The sequence below is a fragment of the Gouania willdenowi genome, chromosome 18 (assembly GCF_900634775.1).
Source record: "Gouania willdenowi chromosome 18, fGouWil2.1, whole genome shotgun sequence".
In the NCBI taxonomy this organism is placed as follows: Eukaryota; Metazoa; Chordata; class Actinopteri; order Blenniiformes; family Gobiesocidae; genus Gouania; species Gouania willdenowi.
This window is the reverse complement of record NC_041061.1, coordinates 3,334,733-3,355,593: the sequence shown is the minus strand read 5'-3', so window position 1 is coordinate 3,355,593 and position 20,861 is coordinate 3,334,733. Positions and strand designations below refer to the sequence as shown.

Here is a 20,861-nt window from a genome sequence, read left to right as displayed (position 1 = left end):
AATAGTCACAACCTACCTTTAGGTCAAAAATCTAAATTATTATATCCTTTATTTAATCAGATAAAAGCCTCATTGAGATTAAAAATCTCTTTTTCATCAAAAAGCTACAAAAATAAAATCATCACTTGAACTTCCAATGACTTGATTAGTTGAGTAACACTAAAAAATATACTTTATTAAACAAATTAACTACCAAAGCATCCAAGTAATTCATTTTCCAGACAAAGTTCAAACAATCGTATGAAAAAGAACGACACAAGACCAAAGTGTAATATCAAGTTTTCTTTATTTGTAATTAACTTTGCCATTTTTTTTTCAGGATGTTCATCGTGTTACACAGACACTGGCCACATAAGTAAGTTTGATTGTAATCTATTTTTTTCCCTCTTTCTTTCATTGTTAATTATATTATTATCCCTTATAGGCGCTAACGCTAGAAAAGTCACACAAGAACTAGCACACCGCTAACTAACTTATGGACGGTAAAACTAACACGTCACAAAGATTAAACAAAATAACACACGTATAAAGTGGAAAGGAAAACGTGATTAAAAATTTAAAAAAAGAAAAGAGACAAACCAGAGAAAATTCATTTACAATCACACCTTAGCTTTCCAAGAAGATCCCCTAGCCTCATTTAGCTTTCTGCGCCGCTAACCGTCACATGCTATCCCTTCTATCGTCAATTCTCCCATGCCTGATTGTTGTTTTTGTTTTGTTTTTTAGCATCAGCCAAAGCCAAAAGTCTAAAACCAAGAGGAAAAAAACTTGCTGGTGGGCCTCTAACAGCTAACAATAAAGCTATGAACTATTGATTCGTCAATGTTAGCGTCATCTCTCGCTCGTCACACACTTAACTTCATCCAACTGGTTTGAGAAAGCAGCAATAATGTACAATATCAGACCACACAATTTGGGGAACAATCAGGTTGGAACCAAATATAGGTCTTTCAAAAACACAGTTAGCCACACGGCTACACATCACAGGGCAGTGCTTAGCTTAGTTTTAGCTTAGCGTTGAATGGCAACAACTTTTGAGGCTTCAAGATAAATGGAGACAAAAATTACAAAATGCTCACACTTAGTATTTCACATTAAGAAAGTTTTCAGTTTTGGCAGTAATCTGTATCCTAAACTCAGACAATGGCTAGACAAAAACAGGCTAATGGTTTCATCTTAGGGTAAAACTAGACGTTTGTTTACCCATTATTTGTGGCAGTGATTTGGCTGTTTATTGTTGTTGGTTAATCACGGGGATTCATGTTATCAGCAAACATTTTTCTCCTCTTTTGTGCTTTCAAGATCCACACAAAAACATCCTCACACACGCATGCCAACACACGTCTCTTCAGATTCTTGTGGAAGTAAATATAAGTTGTTGTTGTGTTTCTTTGGGTTGTTTTTCTTCTCACAACGCACATAAACGTAAGTATGCTAGCTGGCTTAATTTGAGGATAAGATTACAACCCATGTTTTGAAATACTTCGAACCTCTCCGTCAACACCTAAATACTGAAATCCAGCCATGCTAAAGCGCAAGTAGCATGCTACTATTAGCATATATTATTAGCAGGAAGGTAGCTGGCAAGCTATTAGCTTACAGATGATAGAAGCATAGATGCTACTACCAGAGGTAGCATGTTGCTAATTTGTAGTTACTCACAATAACACTAATAGTAGCTTGTCATGATTACCATTAGAATCCTAGCATATTAGCAGCAGCTTATTGGATATATGACTACTAGTCAAGTAGCTGTCAACTGCTAGTATGCTAGTCAGAGTTGCTGCACTATTAGCCTGCTGGCACTGTCTGAGAATAACTAGCATAATAGTAACAATACTAGTCTACAGCAAGCATTCTAGAGTAGCATTGTGCTGGTGGACGAGTAAACAATTAGCTTACGCACTACAAGGATGCTACTTAGTTTTATTATAGCAGGAGTTTATACTAGTATGCTAGTCGTGGCTTGCTAGTAGCTAGTAAAATTGTACTTCTATTATGCAACTACTAATGTACCAGAAGCTAACCTGCAACTAATAGCATGCTAATATTAGCATCTCATTGCAATCACAATTTCAGCATACCAGAAGTAGCATGCTAAAAACCTGCTAACGTCGAATATCGTATGTCTCATGCTAGTAATTTACAATCACTATTATTAGTCGGGTAATAGCATACTACTGATATGCTAGCTATAGTTGATAGTACTATTAGCTCCTGGATACAAGCTGTAAGTAACTAGCGTAATAGTAACACAATTCTACAACTAGCGTTCAACTATTGGTGTGCTGCTAGCTTAGTACTCGTAACTCGCTACAAGCCTGGTACATTTGTCACACCAGGGGCTAGCATATCATTACTTACTTTGCTAAATGTGGCTAAATGTAGAATTTGCTTCTCCTCGAGTGCTAATAATACCACAGCTAGCTTGTTGCTAAGAAGCAACATAGGCTAACTACTAGTTTGCTTATACTAGCATACTGGTACTAGTTTACAACTACAGGTATATTGACAGTAGGACACAACCAGCAAGCTTCAAATTGTTAATTAACAGTAAAATGCTACTCGACTGATGCTACTAGCTTAGTAGTTTTGGAGAAAAATTGACTTTATTGGAAGCACGTTTTACTGTGCAACATCTCAGTAATGCTAACCTTCACGTTGACACGCTCCACAAACAACACACACGTACACACACACTCTCATTAAGTCAACACACAAATCATCAGCAGAATACAAAATAAAAGTAGTTCCAGTACATATTCACAGGGGGCTAAAACAGGCATGCAAACTTTAGGAAACAAAACAATAAACTTTCCAGCAAATCCTAACCTAATCAGGGAAATAATATTAATTTATTTTAAATGTGTATATATATATATGTATATACAGTACATATATATATATATATATCAATATGTATATAAACTGGGGCAAAATGGAAGACATAAACAACCTGGTGAGGAGAAGGTAGTTCCTATAATTAGCTTCCCTTGACCAGACGGCTCTACTAATAAGCAGCTGTTATCTTCCTTGCAAGGACACTAAAACAAAACTCAATTGAAGAATAAAAAAACAAGTTCATAAGTAGTGGACACACACTGTAGTAAGTATATATCCTATACTTTTTTACTCTCATTATTAAATAATTAAAAAGTGTCACCGTATTCATCTCTATTGTAGACAACATTATCATCAGCATAATGAAGAATGGTGTTTCGGGAGTTATTTGGTTGGTTAAAGCCTTCAACCTCTCTATCTTAAAGGGTTCTGTAGGCAGATGGAAGCCAAAAATCTCCTCGTCCTTCGCTTTAAAAAGCCTTTGTCTTTCAATTAGTTATTTCTACGAACCTCTAAAGGGACATGAACCACTCATGTGCACATTCAAACCTTTATTAATGTGTGTAAAGCCTTTAACGGAGAATGTAAATATTATTCTACAGTAGTGCCTAAACTGTTCCATAAGAGCAGGTAAAACTTTCCACAATGTTTATTGCTACCTATACATAAAGGTATTACACTAGCTTAAATTACAAGTGATGTGAGTAGAAAATATGACACTGTCGCAATTTAAAGAAACTTTAGCACCTGATTGAGAGGATGCAGAGCAGAAATAAAGTTTCAAGCATGCGTAGAACTTTTAAGTGAGCACTTATCTTTACATGTGAGCATGTAAAGGTAATGGGTGCTTTCGCAAAATTGTTACGACAGTTTTACACACTTTGAGAACAATTTTACGACAACTTTACGGGTTCTTGTAAAACCTTAATTTCAACAGTTAAAGTTATTACGCATTAGCGTCAAGGTTTTCCATGCTTTTGTTGTACAGTTTTACAGCTCACTGTACGTGTTCACTCAAACAACTTTACGCATTTTAAAGTTTTTTGTAAGCACGTAAACATCTAAAGTGAAGTAAAGAGAAGATGCTAGTGTCGCATATCTTGTAATTGAAGGAAAGCGTGCATGCCCAAACAACTTTACCTTTAAGTGAGCACATAAAGGTGATAGGCGCTGTCGTAAAAGTGTTAAATGTCTCCATAGAACAGTTTTACATACTCGAGAGAACAATTTTACGTTTTCACATAAACAGCTTTACGCACTTGGGGGAAAAAGTGTGCATATCCCTTTAGGGGTGTGTCCTTTTCTAAGCTTTTGGTCTTTGTTTATGTAGTTCGGACATGGTTAAAAGGATAAAAGATAACTTCACACCCTCCTGCTGAGTGGTTTGCAGGTTCTCCTTCTAATCTTGTCCTAATGTTATGGCTGATAACAGGTTTACATGTGTTACATATTGAGGACAGCCAACTCATCTAGCCCCTCCCCCTCTGCTCCTGATGGGAGTGGTTTATTGATAAACACACTCGTTGTGTGCTTGCTGTCGCCCTCTCTCTCTCTCTCTCTCTCTCTCTCTCTCTCGCTTCAACAGGACACCTCCATGGTCTGGGAGGGGCTGGGTGGCATCTGGCCACCCTGCGAGCCCTGGGACAGAGTGCGGGAACGGGAGCGCGAGCCGTCCATGGAGTAAGAGGAGGAGAGGGAGGTGGTGCGGGAGCGGGAGAGGCGGGTCATACACGACGAAGCCACTGTGGAGAGAGAAAAAGACCAAGAAGTCAAGCTTGACCAAATATTTACAAATCCATCAAAGGAAGAAGCACATTACCCATCTAAAACATGGAACAGGAGTCGTTAGCGTTAGCATTAGCATTAGCATTAGCGTCCATTGTTCTATGAATGTGCAATAACCACATTTATTTATTATTATCTGAATAATATCCACTGTTATTCAGAAAGTGCATTGTTATATGGGCCATAGTATATAGTCATCTTAAAGATGTAAATCATTGTTTTAATGAGAAATAAAATTGGTTAAAAGTGACCAAAAATGGTAGAAAAGGTGGTGAAATGGGATTTTAAAAACCACAAGAATTGGTTAAATGTTGCAAATTAGAGTGTTCAAAAACAGACAGAAAAAGTGGTAAAAAGGGTTCAAAGTGTGGGTGTGACAAATGGCGAATGTGGTTAAAGTGAGAAAAATAAGCATGAAATATGGTGAAAATAGGTTAAAAGTGACAATAATGTGTCAACATATACAACATTAGGTGAAAAAGTGGTAAAAAGGGTTTATAAGTACCTAAAATCTTTTGAAAGTAGAAAAATTGTGCAAGAAAAGGCATTGAAATGTGACTGAGAAGTCGCAGAAATGTGAGTAATGTAGCAAAAATGCATTAAAAGGAGAATATGGCAAGAAAAAGTGAAGAAAATATGTTAAAATATGGCAAGTTTGGTGTAGTTGCCGAAAAAGGGTAAAAATAAGCATAAATGGGCTAAAATTTTAAAAAATATATGGCGACCCCCCCCAGTGTCCCAACGCCAAACTGAGTCCTGACCCCAAGGTTGAAAGTCCCTGCTTAAGGAAATATCTTATGTGAGTATGAGAGTTTTTCAGTGTGACTTACTGTAGCCCATTCCCTGGATGAAATACTTGAAAGCTTCGGTCAGTTTCGCAGGCTGTAAAAACAAATCCACGTTAACTAAACTCTTCTAATGTGAAATTTTTCAGGTTTTCAGCTCGTCTCACCTGAGTCATCTGAGGCAGACCACCTGCATCCGCCATCTGTGATTGGACAAAGTAAATCAATGACATCACAGACAATAAAGAAGACTAGTGTATACTCACTGAGACCCATGCTCCCTCACCTTTAGGAAGGAGGTCGTCGTGGGGTCCAGTTTACTGTTGCACTCCACCTGAAAGAGAAGAATACATATTTAAAAAATACAGTTCAACCATAACACCAACTCGGATCAGGGCTAAATGGGTCAGAAACAAGTCACAAGATAAACGAATCACTTGTCCAACCACTAAACACATTGCTACGAGTGCCTAAAGCATCAGAAACAAAAGCACCAGTCAAAGCATTACACCCACTGGTACGAGCGCTCATTGTGTCAGAAACCAGTCACAAGATAACACAAGCACCAGTCGAAATGTAACACCTACTGGTATGAGGCAGTCTCTTAGTGTCAGAAACTATCTAACTAATCTCAAGATAACTTGATTACCAGTTCACCAACTGGTAAGTCTGTCAATGTGTCAGGAACTAGTCGCACGCACGCACGCGCGCGCGCGCGCACACACACACACACACACACACACACACACACCTGATTTAACACCAAACCACTAGCATTGAAAAGACTCACCGCTGCCTCCTCATATGGAGCTTGATCACCGACCACCAACATGACCGGACACCTGAGGACGGACATCACACAAAGTTAACGACTAAAGCATAAAAACGTAATAATATAATAAAGTAGAGGAAACTCACTTGAAGGTGCAGCTACGGTCGATGTTTAAGTCTCTGCGACTGAAAGGAGAACGGATACGATTGGTTGTCAGAGAAAAAAAATCTTATTACAAGTAGATATTATTAAATATTAATAATAATAATATTAAAATAATGATAACTGAAATAATACTAATAATACCAATAATAAGCATTAAAAACATAAGTAAAAATAACAGAAATAATGACATAAAAACATAAATACATAAAAACCTCTAACTTGTAAACCACGCCAGACAATAAACCCTTTAAAAAGACTTAATAAAATAAAATGTAAATGTTAAACTGAAGAAATAAAAACAACAATAAAGTAACTATAAGCAGTTATAGAATGTAGTTTAACTTATTGGCTCCAAAAGAAAAGATAAAATGATTATTGAAAGGTATTTATGCATGACGTGCGCGTGTGGGTGTGAGTGTGAGTGTGAGTGTGAGTGTGAGTGTGAGTGTGTGTGTGTGTGTGTGTGTGTGTGTGTGTGTGTGTGTGTGTGTGTGTGTGTGTGTGTGTGCGTGTGTGTGTGTGTGTGTTACCTGTTGTAGGTCTTCCACAGCTGCTCAATGTTAATCAGATTTGGAGCTTTAGAGATTCTGTCTCTGTGAGACTGAACTATGTCTGTGTTTGACGACAATTCCTCCTGCAAAAAATAACAACATTTAACTATTTACCATCAGATATCAGCACCAACAACATTTTAAACCAACTTATCCATAGATTAAAAACATCAAATCACAACCAGAAACATTTCTGAGTTTGTGTGAGAGTCTTTTCTTTTTTGCAAGTTTCAGCTTTTTATTGTTTCAAAGTGAAAGCCTCGACTTTTTCACAGGTATTTGATTGGTTTTATAATAGTTTCATTTTTTATAGTAGTTTCCTTTTTTCTACTGTATTAGATTAATGTGTGTGTTTACCTAAATATGCACTCTACAAATCAAAAATATCACCAAAACTGTTTATTATTTGGACAATAGGTCGCACCGGTGTATCAGTCGCTTACAGAAGATTTAAACTTTTTTTTATGGGAAAATCAAGAGATAAGTCGCTACAGGCTACAGGTCACTTCGGGCTAAAAGTCATGGATTCACACTTTAACGTGATCGCAATTCCCATTTTCACTCAGTAGATAGTGCTGATAATTGGATGAAGCATCCACAGATAAGCTGCGCCGCTGTATAAGTTGCTTCCTTGTGTTTTAAAATGAAAACAAATTGTAACTTATTGGAATAAGTGCTATTGGCTTTTTGCCAGCTTTTATTGTCATTTAATTATTCTTTTTTTATCCCCTTCCTTCTCTACAAAATCCTGTTTCCTGTATTATAATAATCGTTTATTATCCTTACACCCTTGATTCAGAAGTAATTTTAGCATCAGAATCTTCACATTAAGTCAGATCTTCATAGTTTTACACATACAAAGAGGAAACTGTACGTGGACAATCAGACACGTACCTGACTGAAGAGGTGGGACAGGATCTGCTCTGTGAGGGAGTGTGTCACTGAACTCAGCTGGAGAAGAACCCACAGTTATTGCTACCTTCATACAAACATCAGGGAAATAGATAAATAATGGAGCAGAGAGGACAGACGCACCTTCTGCGCTGCCCAGTCGATCCATCCTCGAGCGTTAGTGTCGATGTTGACCAGAACCAGACCTTCCACAGCGTCTGGGTTAGCGAGCTGCACAGAGGAGAAACATGCAAACGATTGGACTGTTTCAGGATGTTTTATGTCCGTTTTTTGTTCAGCACACAGTATAATGATTGGTCCAGTAGCCACACAAAACCAATAATATTAACGGTTCTCACAGACAGTATGTGGAGAACAAGGAGTGAAATGTTTTCTGTAATGAGGCTCAAAACCACAGACCAAAGAAAGTGGACTCACCGTGAACTTGGAGAGGATGTAGGCTCCGGCTCCGACGCCAATGCCGATCACGGTACGGAAACTAACGGAAACAACGCAAACAGCAAAGAACCCGTTAACCGTAAGGCTAATGAAGAGAGTGGAAGTGGAAATCGATGGAAAACAAGGTGAAAACAATGTAGTCATCGAACAAAGAACTAACCAGAACTAAGAACTTTCCCAAGAACTAAGAACCAAGAACTTTCCCTAGAACTAAGAACTTTCCCCAGGGCAAAGAGCTTTATCACAGAACCAAAAACATTTCCAGAACTAAGAACCACTGATGATCCCATTGAGGAAGAGTGTCTCTGACAAAGAGACTTTCCCTCATCATACATCATTAGCCACTGTTTAACTACCTGCCAAACATGCTTAATGGGGTTAACTAGTTAACATTTGTTGCATGTGTGTTGCTCGCACCTCCCACACCGAAGAAACCGTGCACACTGAATTTTTCCAAATAAAATACAGATTTTCTTATTTGCCAAGAACAAAAAGCTAAAAACGATCTAAACACCATTCACTCACTTGAAGAACTGCAGGACGGCTGGGATCATTTCTGCGATAGTGTCCATGGACGGATACTGGTATCTAGATCATAAAAAAAAATGTCCACAACATGAAGTTCACGCAGAGAAATGTGGAGGAATAAGACGTTAGCTTCCTGTCACGTTCGCGAATGCTAAGTGTGAAAGGAGTGACTTACACGAGACTCAAGTTTAACCATTTGTTTATGCAAGAACAACCGCTAATGCCACCACTGTGCTGTAAAATCTTATTTTTTATTTTATTGTTAATAGCCGCTAAACGGCTAATTTTAATGCTAGAAGCTTTAGAACACGTGGACGTTAATGCTAATAGCATCCAATTGAAATGCTAACAAACAAACCCATGCTTTTCTGAAGCTAACAGCAGGTCCTTTAAACCCTGATTCTAAAGGTAATTTCTCAATAATCCAATAATGAGAATATACTAATGCTGACACACGGTGATGAGTGCCATGAAATCACTTTTTTGTATTTGGCTCAATATAAATAGAGTTGAAAACAAAAGCCATAAATCAGGCGAAAGAGCAAAGAACTGGGTTACCGGTGAAGGACAAACTGAGGCTAATGCTAACGTCAAAAAGGGACATGACCCGAAGGTAAAAACAACCTGTGGAATCACACAGATTATGGGGAAATTCTGCAGAGTAAGTCTTTCCTAAGTCTTGGAAATAATCTTTCAGAGATAAAAAAAAGAAAATGATGTGTAGTTAAAACCAAAGCACTTCCTTTAAATCGATTTGATACCACAGACAGAGAATTAGAGAGAGTTAGGAAATAATTTTTAGGAATAGATTAGCATTAAGCCCATGAAGTTAATATAGACAATGTCGTACCCGACCGGGTAGGGGGCCGCTCCTTCCTCTTGTCCGGGTGCGTCGATGTGGATAAGGGTGAAGTTCTTGACGATCTCCTGCATCTCCTCGAACTTGAACAGCGTAGAAAAGCAGCTTTTACCTGAGGAGGAATAATGAAGGTGAGGCAGAGTTTGATACCGGAGATGGAGCAAAGAGACGAAACGTTCTACTGACTGTCCAGGCCCACATCGTGGAAGGTGAGGATGGCCGGCCGACGGGTGGTCCGGCTGCCGTGCAGGGTGACATGGAGGATGCCATGTGGTGTCTCCACGCTGTGCTCCTGAAACAGGACAACATACCCTGGTACTAAGAACTTTCCCCAGATCCAATAACTTTCCCAAAGTAAAGAACTTTATCACAGTATCAAGAACTTTCAACAGAGCAAAGAACTTCCCGAGAACAAAAACTTTTCCCCAAAACTAAGAACTTTCCCCCAGAACTAAAAAGTTTATCACAAAACCAAGATGTTTATCACAGAACTAAGAACTTGCCTCAGAACAACGAACTTTGCCAGAACTAAAAACTTTCCCCACAGCTAAGAACTTTCCCAAAGTAAAGAACTTTATCACAGAACCAAAAACGTTCCCTAGAACTATGAACTTTCCCCAAAACTAAGAACTTTCCTTAGAACTAAGAAGTTTCCCCAGAACTAAGAACTTTCCCCAGCACTAAGAACTTGCCCCAGATCAATCAACTTTCCCAGAAAAAAGAACTTTCCCCAGAGGTAAGAACTTTCTCCAGAACTAAGAACTTTATCACAGAACCAAAAACTTTCCCTAGAACTAAGAACTTTCCCCAGAACCAAGAAGTTTCCCCAGAAAAAATAACTTTCCCCAGAGCAAAGAACTTTATCACAGAGCTAAGAACTTTATACCAGGACAAAGAACCAAGAACATCATGTCATAATGTTCTGGCAGATCTATGTATCCATTAAAGGTCAATCGAACCTGTCCTTGGTCCAGAAGTATCCGGGCAGCCAGCTCAGCATCCTGGAAGACAGGGAGGACCAACTTTAAACATTTAAATTTAGAACCGACAAACGGCCTTGGATTCATCTAAAGTTCAACCAACATCATGACAGATACAGTATTCGCAATTTGGCGTCAGTTTTCTTTTTGTTTAGATGACTTTACTAGCTATAAAATGTCCTGAAATTGTACCAAACATGTTAAATAGGGTTAATGAAGTCAACAACTGTTAATAATTTTACATCTTTTATGCTTCACATGATTTACAGAAACCAATCTGTTTTCCATGATTTCGGAGGGCCTCCAACTGATGTCAAGAAAGTGACATACAACTAAAATTAACATTGACTTTTAGCAAGAAGTCAGGGTCACGGGGTCTGCTGGTGCCTATCTCCAGCTATCAATGGGTGTTAGGCAAGGGTACACCCTGCGCCGGTCCATCGCAAGGTAACACACAGACAGACACACAACCACTTACACTCACATTCACACACGGGCAATTTCAAGACTCCAATCTCCAACCTAACAGTCATGTTTTTTTTTGGGGGGGGGGGTTGTGGGAGGAAGCCGGGGTACCCAGGGGAAACCCACACTGCACAGGGAGAACATGCAAACTCCACAGAGTGCTGCTGTCCTTTAGAGAATTCAATTCAGCCCACAGGAGAATCATTGTGTAATCAAATATGGCAGTCATTTTTAGTAGAAAACACTCAAAAGTCTTACAAAATACTTGAATTTTCCTCAAATCATGACATAATATTTCCTTTAATTAAATAGAAATTGGTCACAAAATCAAGGAAATTTTAAATTCCCATTGGGACTGACATCTGTCACTTATTGCTTGAATATTGTCAGTATCTTACGTATTTTATGTATACATAGAAGTGCAAACAAGGGACCAAGAATATTTTTTATTTATTTGTGTTTTATCAGCAATAATATCAGTGGGCCAATAATATTGCCCATCTCTACAATAACAAACACTGCCGGCCTAAATGTTGGCATATAAGTCGCATCGTTGTATAAGTCGGACCCTAAATTTTAGATTACGCTACCTACTGCTTCTGAAAAGACCAACAATGCATTGTTAGTGAGCGACCAGACATTTGTACCAGGTGGACGGAGGTAAAATTATGTTTAGCTGTTGTGAATAGTTTATTCATTTCAGCTTATTTAGATTTATTTGGAGGTGCACGGTGGCTCAGTGGTTAGCACCTCCATAGTCTGCCTCACAGCAACAAAGTCCTGTGTTTAAGATCAGTGTGTGTGTGTGTGTGTGTGTTTGTGTGTACGTGTGTGTGTGCTTCTCTGACCTTGGCAGCATCATTCTGACCCGTGAGCAGAGGTTTATCCTCAGTGATGGAGATCTCCTGCATCTCGGTCGTCATGGTGTCGCCTCCTGAGGAAACAACAGACACACACTGAGTGTCTTGTGTTTTCACACACACACACACGCACACACACACGCACGCACACTGCAGTGATTAAACTGTGCATGTGTCCGCTTTGTGAGTGTGTGAACGTTAATCAATGCTAAGCAGAGCGAGGAGACAGAGGAGTGTGAGAGGACGCTTTGATACACACACGTTTGTGTGTGTGTGTGTGTGTGTGCACACGCTGAAGTAAGCTGTGACATCATGTACATGGTCAGTGATTATAACAGAAACAGAATTCCTCCATCCTCTGAATCAGTAGAATCTCTAATCTTAGGTGTCATGGTTTAACTGGTGAGTGTGTTATCTTGTGACTGGTTCCTGACACCACAGAGGTTTGGTTTAGTTGAATTTTGGGAAAAATAAAATCCACGTTGGATGAATAAAACCAGCCCACACTGAAAGCTTTTAAGTTTTGTTTAGACCAAGGGTTCTCAACCTTGGGGATGCCAGACACTAGGAGGGGGTTGCCAGATGCCTCCAAGAAACTAAGAATATTTTTTTTGAGCCCATTTTTGCTTGTTTTTACCCTTTTTCTGCAACTACACCAAACTTGCCATATTGTAACCTATTTTCATCACTTTTTCTTGCCATATTTTTGCTCCTTTTAATGCATTTTAGTGCCTTTTATGCACATTGTTTCCACTCAACACATGTTCAGCACTTTTAAACCCTTTCCATTACTTTTCCACCTAATGTCACATATGTTGCCCCATTATTGTCACTTTTAACTTCTTTTCACCATATTTCATGCTTATTGTTGCCAATTTAACAACATTCACGATTTGCCATGTCTATTATTTGCCAGTTTAAACTAATTGTTCCAATATTGACACTTTGAACCATTTTTAACAGTTTTTCTGTTTGTTTCTGCCCACTCTAAATTGCAACTTTCATCACTTTTCATATCCTCACTTTTTCCACATTCGGTGAATGTCTGCTTCTATGATCCATGACAGAGTCTGTTTATGTGTTCACATCTGGCTAAACTTAGTGAACGTTCTGTGTGTATGAAACCCTCAAACTCAGCAGTGTGATTTCATTTGATTAGAAATGCATTAAAAGTGTTAATAGGAGTTTATCTGTGGAAAACATTCTCTTCCTCGACTTTCAAGCCGTTTCCACCTCTTCCTCCTTCCTGTGGCAAACAAGAAGCTGACGAGAGAATAAACAAGGCTGTGTTTAATGACTTTGATCAGAGAAAGGTTAGCTACGCATGCTGTTTGATTTCCTTTCAACCTTTTGGAAACACAGCAGGAGGTTTTTGTGTCGACTCGAGCCGCACCCAAACAGAGGATTTTGTTTCCAGAGAGGAGCTCAGATGGGGACAGGACACAAATTGGAACAGTATTTTAAATTATGTAACATTTTATTAGCACTAAGTTACTTCAAACTTGGTTAAATCCTGTAAATTAGTGTAAACTGACCTCTGCTGGTTTTTGTCATTTCTTTATGTCGCACCAAAGTATTAGTCGATTCCAAGATATTATCAGCAAGTTCATTAATATGTTACGATTCAGTTTATTCATGTAACTTTTTTCAGCAAATTTACTTTGATCTCCTGACATGTTTCGACTGCTAACTGTCAGTCTTCCTCAGAGGCGTCCGCTGATCACTTTGATGTGTCCTCGACTTCCACTTAATAATTCCAGCAAGTTCTCTTTGTCTTCTTTTTGAATAATATGTTCAGGTTTCATTTAATCAGACTTTTTTTTCAGGAAATTTACATCAAGGAAACATCAAAGCGACCAGCAGACACCTCTGAAGAAGACTGGCAGTTGACAGTCAAAACATGTGAGGAGATCAAAGTACATTTCCTGAAAAAATGTTGTCTGAATAAATGAAGCCTTCACATATTAGGTGAAACGTATCTATACGATAGTTGTCCATGTTTTGTGAGCATATCACACATTTTCATGGTATTTTTCCTGTTAAACGACTGTAGCAAACGGTCACGTCAAACTTCTCGCTATGTGATCTAGCGTGACTTCAGCGTAACCGTCCACGCTTTCATAAGTCGTAAGAATATTAACAGCATTTGACTCTATTTAGTAAAGGTGTAAGAAAAAATCGATTGGGCAATATATCGTAATATTTCACAGCCTGATTATCATAACGATCCAAAAATATCTCCAATTTTTTTTCATAATCATGTTTTTTTAACAAAAAAACATTTAATTTCATAACGTTAAACTACCTCACTCCTCAATGCTTTTTAGCTGGAAGTTGATTTATTTTCATAAAACATACTGGGCACTTTTATAGATGTACTGTATGTGGTTCGTTTGTTTTAAGAACTTAAGAGAATCTGTTGTGGAAGCAAAAGTATTTAAAAATGTAAACATTCTACTTGTTTTTGATACTTGTACTTGAATTACAGTTAGTCACCATTTAATTGTTATCACAAGTTAAAAAAACCAAATTGTAATGTAAAAGTGAAATCATATCGTCAGGTTCATCGAAGTGCACACCCCTACTATTTATCATGATTGGTTTCATGAAGTCCAATAGTCAGTAAAGTCATTGAAATGGGGACAGACGAGGAAATGGAAAAAGGATCAACTCTGAAACTTTTCTTTCACTGGGTTTGACTAGAATCTAAAAGCGTCCTAAATGTGACGCGGTGCCTTCAGGTAACCCATGTTAGGAATGCAGGGCTGAATGAGGTCTGAAACGCTGAAAGGTTAGACCTGCGGCATGTGCAGCTGTTTCTCTGGGAGCGCTCGAGGATACGAGGACGAGGCTTTTCAAACCTGACATTTGAGATAGTTGAAATGTTTCCCAGAGGTCAGCAGGTCGTAGAGGGACTCGTCTCATGTTGCATCTGTTGTTTTTGTCTGAGCCTGAAGGACCGTATCAGCTCCTTCTTTAGATGGAAATGAAACTCATTAAACACGTGGTTCTCAACATTTTCAGGCTGCGACCCCCAAAATAAAGGTTCCAGAGAGCGGGGACCCCCACTGTAGCTGATGGTGGTTGAACACAGACATGAACATTGAAGAACAGTCATGTGGAGACAGGACCATCTATAAGGGGGAATACAGGGGAGAGATTTTTGGGGTCCATCCATAAAGTCAGTAAAATGATGGTCTATTGTTCTATTAATCTGTGATAAACACATTTATTTATTTATATGAATAATATTCACTGTTATTCAGAAAGTGTATTATTATAGTCATCTTAAAGATGGAAATCCTTGTTTTAATCAGAAAAAAACAGGTTAAAAGTGAACAAAAATGGTAGAGAAGGTGGTGAAATGGGATTTCAAAAACCACAGAAATTGGTTAAAAGTGGGTAAAAATGCATTAAAAAGAGCAAAAGTATGGCAAGAAAAAGTGATGAAAATAGGTAAAAATATGGCAAGTTTTGTGTAGTTGCAGAAAAAGGGTAAAAATAATCAAAAAGGGGGCTCAAATTGTAAAAAATATTTATTCTTTGTTTCTTGAAGGAATCTGGCGACCCCCTCACAGTGTCTTGCAACACTATATGGGGTCCTGACCCCAAGGTTGAGAACCCTAGCATTAACCGACCCAACAATATTTCCAGTAGGTTGATTTTGTCTTCTTCTGAATAATATGTTCAGGTTTCATTTTTTTCAGGAAAGAACTCAAAAGAACACATTAAATCGATCAGCACACGCCTCTGAAGAAGACTGACAGTTGACAGTCGAAACATGTCAGGAGATCAAAGTAAATTTCCTGAAAAAAAAGCATATAAATGAAACCTCACCATGTTTTTAAGTCGCTTACAATAACCGAGCCGTGAGTTACAGATTGACACATTTATCAGGAAGTTAAAAGTAGAGGCGAGCCACCATGAGCCACCATGGAGACGCTGAAAGCTGCTAAAGCTTCTCACGCTGTCCCGCTTCGAAAACACACATTTCTCTCTCCCTCCGTCTCTCAGCACGTCCCTTTGTGTCCTCTAGCTCTCAGTGGTCACATCATCACTCTCACTCTCAACGTGACGCCAGCTCTACTCAGACCTTCAGTCTGTCCCCACATTCACCAAGGGTGTAAGAAATAATAGATTTGGCAATATATCGCAATATTTCACCACACTATTATCGTATCGATCCAAAAAATGTCCAAATCGTTTTTTTTAATCAAGTTTTTCAATGAAAATAATAATAACAATGTCGCTAACATATGCATAGCACGTAAACGCCTTGTCACTATGTGTCAATGAACGCACCATCAGACTTTGATGAACTATCAGAATCAGAATTCTTTTATTTATCCCAGGGGGAAATTTTGTTACAGCCACTAAAGAAAATATCACAAATAAAAGAATAAACATTAAACAAAGATGAAAGAAATAATAAATGTTAAACAAGTCTATAATTAAGTAAAAGACTGTTAAAAATAACAATGCATTTTAGCTGGAGGATGATTGATAAGTTGAGGTTTTGTTTATTCAGACAAGGTTTTTCAGGAAATTTGTATCTCCTGTCTTGGTCAAAGGAGTTCTGCTGAGTGCCTTTGATGGTTCCTTTGAAGTTTCACTTGACTTCCATGTAATAGTTTCAGAGATATTCATAATTTTCTTAAAAGTATGTTAAGTTGAGGTTTCGTTTATTCAGACTAAGTTTTTCGGGAAGTTTTGGTTGTTCTCATTTTTATGTATAAATGTGAAATTAATAACAATAGTGAACTAGTTTCAGTTTAAGTATCTTTCCCTAACCAGATGTCATTACTGGCTATTAAAATGACAAGAATGGCATCAAACAAACATATCTAATCGAGTTAATATGTTAATGTTTCATTTCAACTTGTTTTTCAGGAAATGTACTTTGATCTGTGTGTGCAAATCGCTTTGAATAAAATAAAACTTGCTGGAATGATTACGCAGAAGTCAAGGAAACATCAAAGCGATCAGCAGACGCCTCTGAAGAAGACTGCCAGTTGACAGTCGAAACATGTCAGGAAATCAAAGTCAATTTCCTGAAAAACAGTTGTCTGAATAAATGAAAGCTTAACATATTATTCAAAAAGAAGACGAGAAGAACTTGGAATTATTTAATAGTGTAATATTTTAGTAGGGGAATTGCACCAAACATGTTTAGTAGGGTTAATGGAGTTGATGAATGTTAGCAATTTAATATTTCTATGCTGCAGAAGAGCCAAAGGGAACACCATAGTGAAGTTATGTGAGATTTTGCAAGAGATTCTGACAGTACCACGAGATAACGTGTTTAAGAGGAAAATAATTGTGTGATATTGTCTCAAAACATGCAGGCGAGGGTAGATTCCATACTTGCTATTTCTGTTTTTTAAAATCAAGAAAAGTATGGACTTCATTTGACCTTAGAATTTAACACACAGGACGTCAATTATTAAGTCTGGTTTCCTGTGCTGCTCTTGGTTTTCCTCGGATAATTGGTTCTCATTGATTATTCTGACGACTGTTACTCTCTGGACATCCAGTAATTACCTCTTAGGCCTTGACGGCTCTGCCTAAAAAGGTAATAAATTAAGTGGAAAATGCTGCAAAGAGACTCGTAATCGTTAGCACTGAATCAGGACTATCGGCCAGTAGACATATGTGTAATTAGGAGACACAATTACACACACTGATTGACCTTCAGCCTTGGGTAAATTGATATGTTGGGGCCATTGGCAGGAAGATGGTGGAGATAAAGTGTAGACGCTCAATTAAAAGTGTGTGTGTGTGTGTGTGTGTGTGTGTGTGTGTGTGTGTGTGTGTGTGTGTGTCATCATAAGCTGGTATCTGTGATAAGTCTGATAATCCACCACCTCTGTGCTACTCAAGCACTTTGGACAATGACCTACAAAGGTCTAGCCCTGAAATATGCTTATTCCTGCTGACAGTCTTTATAGCAGGGGTTCTCAACCGTCGCTAGACACTGGGAGTTGGTCGCCAGAAGAATATTTTAATTTTAAATTTGAGTAATTCTTGCCTGATTTTACCCTTTTTCAGCAACGACATCAAACTTGCCATATTTTAACCTTTTTTCATTACTCTTTCTTGACATAATTATGCTCATTTTATTGCATTTTTGCTATATTACTCCAATTTCTACACGTTTTCAACTTTTAAGACATTTTCGGCACTTATAAACCATTTCCACCACTTTTTCTTAGTCTCTCGCAAGATTCTTTGCTGTATCTGCCAATTCCATTTGTTTACATCTCCCAAACACTTTTACCTACACATCTAACCACCTGTTTAATGGGAAAACATGGTGAAACTAACAATATTCTCCCAAAACAGGAAATTCAATTTTTCCGTCCATCACGGGAAATTAGAGGCCTTACATTTCCATTTGAAACTATAACCATTACATTTCCGTTTCATCGGCATTCCTAATTTGATGTGATTACTGACAAACAAAACATGCAAAACAGAGTCATTGAGTTAAATATTGTTCTTTTTTTTGTTCTTTTTCCTTTTTTTCTGCTTAAATCAAGCGTGGTATGGATTACAACTGATTTTGTTGCACGAGATGTTAGCTCTTTTTATCTCTCAAACACATTTAATCTAACCTCTTGTTTTATGTAGAAAAATATGGTGAAAAAGGACAATATTCAGTGTCATAATGGTATTTCCATTTCAGGAGATTAATGATTTCCTAGGCCCTAAACTAAGGATGCCATTTCTGTATATTAAGGGGGTAACGTGATTTACAGAAGGGATAAGAGAACACTTAATGACGCGTGTAAACTGACAGACTCAGATCCAAACCTCCAACCTCAGTCTCATGGACTCGAGGAGGCAGCACGTCTATAAATAGACTGCTGTGTAAACGCATGGGAACAGACGGAGCGTTGTGTCGTTTCTCCGATCTGGCTTTTAGCCGCTAGGATTTTGTGCTCGCTCCAACCCTCTATAAAATGCGTGCGCACACACACACACACACACACACACACACACACACACACACACACTCTGGACTAGATTCTTCCATGTAATCCTAAACACTGTATGAAATCCATACACACTGACCCAGATGCTCAGGCTTCTCACGTCACGCCTACACGGGATATAAAAAAAACACACAAATCCATATTTTCAGCATCTCAGACACTACGGCTGCCTCGGCGGTGGAAACGGGTTCAGACTACGCTGATCTCTCCAAACGCCCACTACGCTCACACGTGTTGTGCTCATCGTCAGCAGGAATCAAAGGGAGAGCTTTTATCTTCCACTGTGCTCTCACATCGCTGCAGTTTGTACTTGAACTGATTCATTTCTATGAAGAACTGGAGGACGATTAGAGCTGAAACTTAGCCCTGATAAGAAGCTACAACCCCTTACAAAGACAGACAGATATATTTTAATGATCCCCAAGACGAATTCAAAGTAAGATCTCCTTGAAAATAAAAGTAGGACCACCATTTTTTCCTGATCGTGGAAAACGGACGAAAAAAAACGTAATTCACGTTCTGAAATGGAATAATCCATCTGTCCCTTTTTGTCTCTCTTTATTTAAAACCACTAGTGCCTTGCCCGTAGGAAGTATGTATTGTGATAGAAAAGTGGGAGGTTCAGTAAGTGGACGGTTAAATAAGGTTGTGTTTGAAGGTGGGACGTCAGGGACATATAGGTTTGTTGTATAATGTTGCTAGTATGCCACATGTCATGCTTGTAGACAAATTTGCACAGTTCTTCCCCTAACAAACCAGACTGCTATGAGGGACAGCAAGTGTGAGTGAGTTCTGTAGTGTGGATGTTTAGGGGAAGGTCTGGGTTAGAACACACTAAGAAATCCATCCAAATGTGCTTATAACACATAAACAGACAGAGATTCTTTGCTTTTAAGAGGTACGACTGATAACATCTCTCTATAATACATTAGAACATTGGAGGTAGGGACCAAATAAAAGTCATCAGACTCAACTGCCTCATGTAACACACAACATGACGTATTCATACTCATCGACACACAGGTTGAGAACTTTTGCATGAATGACTAGTAGTAGTGGATCAATGAAGATGCTGTGTCTTCCACTCCGGTGACTAAATCAACTTAAATCCATAAAAAGCGCAGCTCTGAGGGGAGAAACCTTTTCTCCAAGAGTCATTATGCGTTGGACGGCGTCCAAGCGGTTTGCTTTAAGCAGAAGTTTAAACATTTGCTTTGTGTGTTTTACAGTCTGGCCTGGGCTTTGATACACTGAAGCAAAGCCATGTCAACACACAGAGGGACGGATGTCTGCGCTGGTGCCAACAGGCAGCAGAGCAGCAACACTCCACTACGTTAGTTACAGTAGCTGCACTCAGATGGACCACATCGGACACAACTGGAGCGTGTAAAGAAGGGACTGGAAGGCGTTTTTTTTTTTTTTTTTTTCAAACTGCTGACACATGATGGTGCGTCTCTGCATCTGAAGTGTTTGTTTTACTACGATTCAAGTCAAATCAGACTGGTAGCTGTTAATATACAGCTGGTAAGCAGTGGTTTACAACTGAAAATGGTACTTCTTTTTTTCAAAATGTTCCATTTACTTTTAGTTTCAGTCTTAGAAATCAGGCTAAAAAATGCTTAGGGATAATTTGGTACAATTATGAAAAAATGATGCACCGAAAATATTAGGCCAAAAAAGTGCATTTTCGGCCGAAACATTTTTCTTACCTAACCTCTAATTTATACATTTGCAATGTTGTCCTTTTAGTGAGTTTACTACACATTTATACCCATAAATGCAATGGTACTAATAATTGCCGTAATAATTTATTTCGGCGTTTTGGTTTTCGTCCCTTGGTTTTCTCATTTTCGGTTTCAACCACACTGATAGCATTCACCAAGGTCTCTGCCTGAGGAGGCTCGGCTGTGTTTTGACTACCGCTA

At 38.5% G+C, this 20,861-nt stretch overlaps 1 protein-coding gene across 3 annotated transcripts in view; it reads right to left on the bottom strand.

Moving 5' to 3' along the window:
* Positions 1–269: 269 nt before the first annotated feature.
* ndrg2 (NDRG family member 2) overlaps positions 270–20,861 on the bottom strand; it is a 29,409-nt gene continuing 8,817 nt past the window's right edge. For all 3 annotated transcript variants that reach the window (XM_028474436.1, XM_028474435.1, XM_028474434.1), the window contains 15 exons: positions 11,930–12,015; positions 10,596–10,637; positions 9,823–9,928; positions 9,628–9,748; positions 8,775–8,837; positions 8,229–8,289; positions 7,935–8,021; positions 7,794–7,850; positions 6,879–6,982; positions 6,330–6,368; positions 6,202–6,253; positions 5,698–5,745; positions 5,579–5,614; positions 5,457–5,508; positions 270–4,583 (listed from right to left, as the gene is read on the bottom strand). In XM_028474436.1, coding sequence (XP_028330237.1) covers positions 4,420–4,583; positions 5,457–5,508; positions 5,579–5,614; positions 5,698–5,745; positions 6,202–6,253; positions 6,330–6,368; positions 6,879–6,982; positions 7,794–7,850; positions 7,935–8,021; positions 8,229–8,289; positions 8,775–8,837; positions 9,628–9,748; positions 9,823–9,928; positions 10,596–10,637; positions 11,930–12,004 — 1,107 coding nt within the window. In that variant the 5' untranslated portion in view covers positions 12,005–12,015 and the 3' untranslated portion in view covers positions 270–4,419. The remainder of the gene's footprint in view (positions 4,584–5,456; positions 5,509–5,578; positions 5,615–5,697; positions 5,746–6,201; positions 6,254–6,329; positions 6,369–6,878; positions 6,983–7,793; positions 7,851–7,934; positions 8,022–8,228; positions 8,290–8,774; positions 8,838–9,627; positions 9,749–9,822; positions 9,929–10,595; positions 10,638–11,929; positions 12,016–20,861) is intronic.